The sequence below is a fragment of the Elephantulus edwardii genome, unplaced genomic scaffold (genome assembly GCF_000299155.1).
Source record: "Elephantulus edwardii isolate Elephantulus edwardi_28Jun2011 unplaced genomic scaffold, EleEdw1.0 scaffold00145, whole genome shotgun sequence".
NCBI classification, from domain to species: Eukaryota; Metazoa; Chordata; class Mammalia; order Macroscelidea; family Macroscelididae; genus Elephantulus; species Elephantulus edwardii.
Window position 1 is genome coordinate 7,475,619 of NW_006399895.1, and position 1,366 is coordinate 7,476,984.

The window sequence follows — 1,366 nt, forward strand, 5'->3', positions numbered from 1 at the left end:
TGAAGGTATCCTTTTTTCTCCCTGACCTCTACTTTACCAACCAGGATGTCTTTCTCCTGGGACAAGACCCCTGATAATATGTCAAGCATTTGACATGACATCTCATCAGTTTTGCTTCTAAGGAGCATTCTGGCTCTACTTCCTCCACCCAGATTTGTTCCTTCTTCTGGAAATCCATGATATAGTCAATATTCTTCAACAATGGCGTAATTCAAAGGCATCAATCCTTCCTCAAGTCTTCTTTATTCATTGGTCAGTTTTACCATGAATATGAAGTAATTATATATCACAAAGACTACAGCTTAGGAAACTCGATAGGTCAATTCTATTCTGTCTCATCTCTCTCTTTGACATCAAGTTGTAACAAACTTATAGCTGATCCTGTAACAAGTTTTTAAGGCCATAAATAGCACAGTAGGAGACTTCCCATCTTTCTCCCACAGAGTTGCTGATGAATTTGAACAGGCAAGAAAGCATAGCCTTTGGGTACAGAGCTCAACTTCCTGAATATTACACGACTCTATCCTATAGAGTTGTTATAAGTCAAAATAGACTTGCTGGCACACAACAACAGAATCTTTATGGAAGTAGAGTGACACATCTTTTTCCTTAGAGTGTCTAGTGAGTTCAAACCAATAACATTTTTATTAGCAGGGAAGTCACTAGCCACTGTGCTACAATGGTTCTTTCTTGGAGACATAAAATTTAAAGTTTTAAAAAAATTTGACAGTTACATGATATTAACTAGTAACTTCACATTTACTTACTATTGCTTCATCAGCTTGTCGAACCACATCAGCTGTTTTTGCCTCCAACTCTGCATTTAAACGTCTAAAAGGATAAAATAATTTATTAACAAAGATATACTAAATAACAATCTCACTGATTTCACATGCAAGCAAGATTTTACTGAAGATTTACATTAAGCCATGGGATGTTGTTATATGACATCAAGTCAAATACAACTCATAGTGGTTCTATGAACAATGGATTTCAACCATACCATTCAACATCTCAACTATTCATATGCAAATTCAAGCTGAAGCTGAGGAAAATTAAACCAAATCCAAGGCAACTAAAATATGACTTTGGGTCTATCCCACCTGAATTTCAGAACCATCTCAGGAACAGGTTTGAGGCTTCGAACACTAATGAGCGAAGGCTAGATGAGTTGTGGGAGGATATCAAGGGTATCATCCAGGAAGAGTGCAAAAGGTCATTGTAAAGACAGAAGAGGAAGCGAAGACCAAAATGGATGCCAGAAGAGACTCTGAAAATTGCACTGGAGCACAGAGAAGCCAAAACACAAGGAAGAATTCAAGATACTAAAGAGGTGAATAGAAGATTTCAAAAGGCAGCATGGGAT

General features: G+C 37.3%; 1 protein-coding gene across 1 annotated transcript in view; it reads right to left on the reverse strand.

The window, feature by feature from the left end:
• TEX9 (testis expressed 9) overlaps positions 1–1,366 on the reverse strand; it is a 96,906-nt gene that overhangs the window by 87,760 nt on the left and 7,780 nt on the right. Inside the window, exon 3 of the mRNA XM_006894534.1 lies at positions 768–831. Within this exon, the coding sequence (XP_006894596.1) occupies positions 768–831 (64 nt within the window). The remainder of the gene's footprint in view (positions 1–767; positions 832–1,366) is intronic.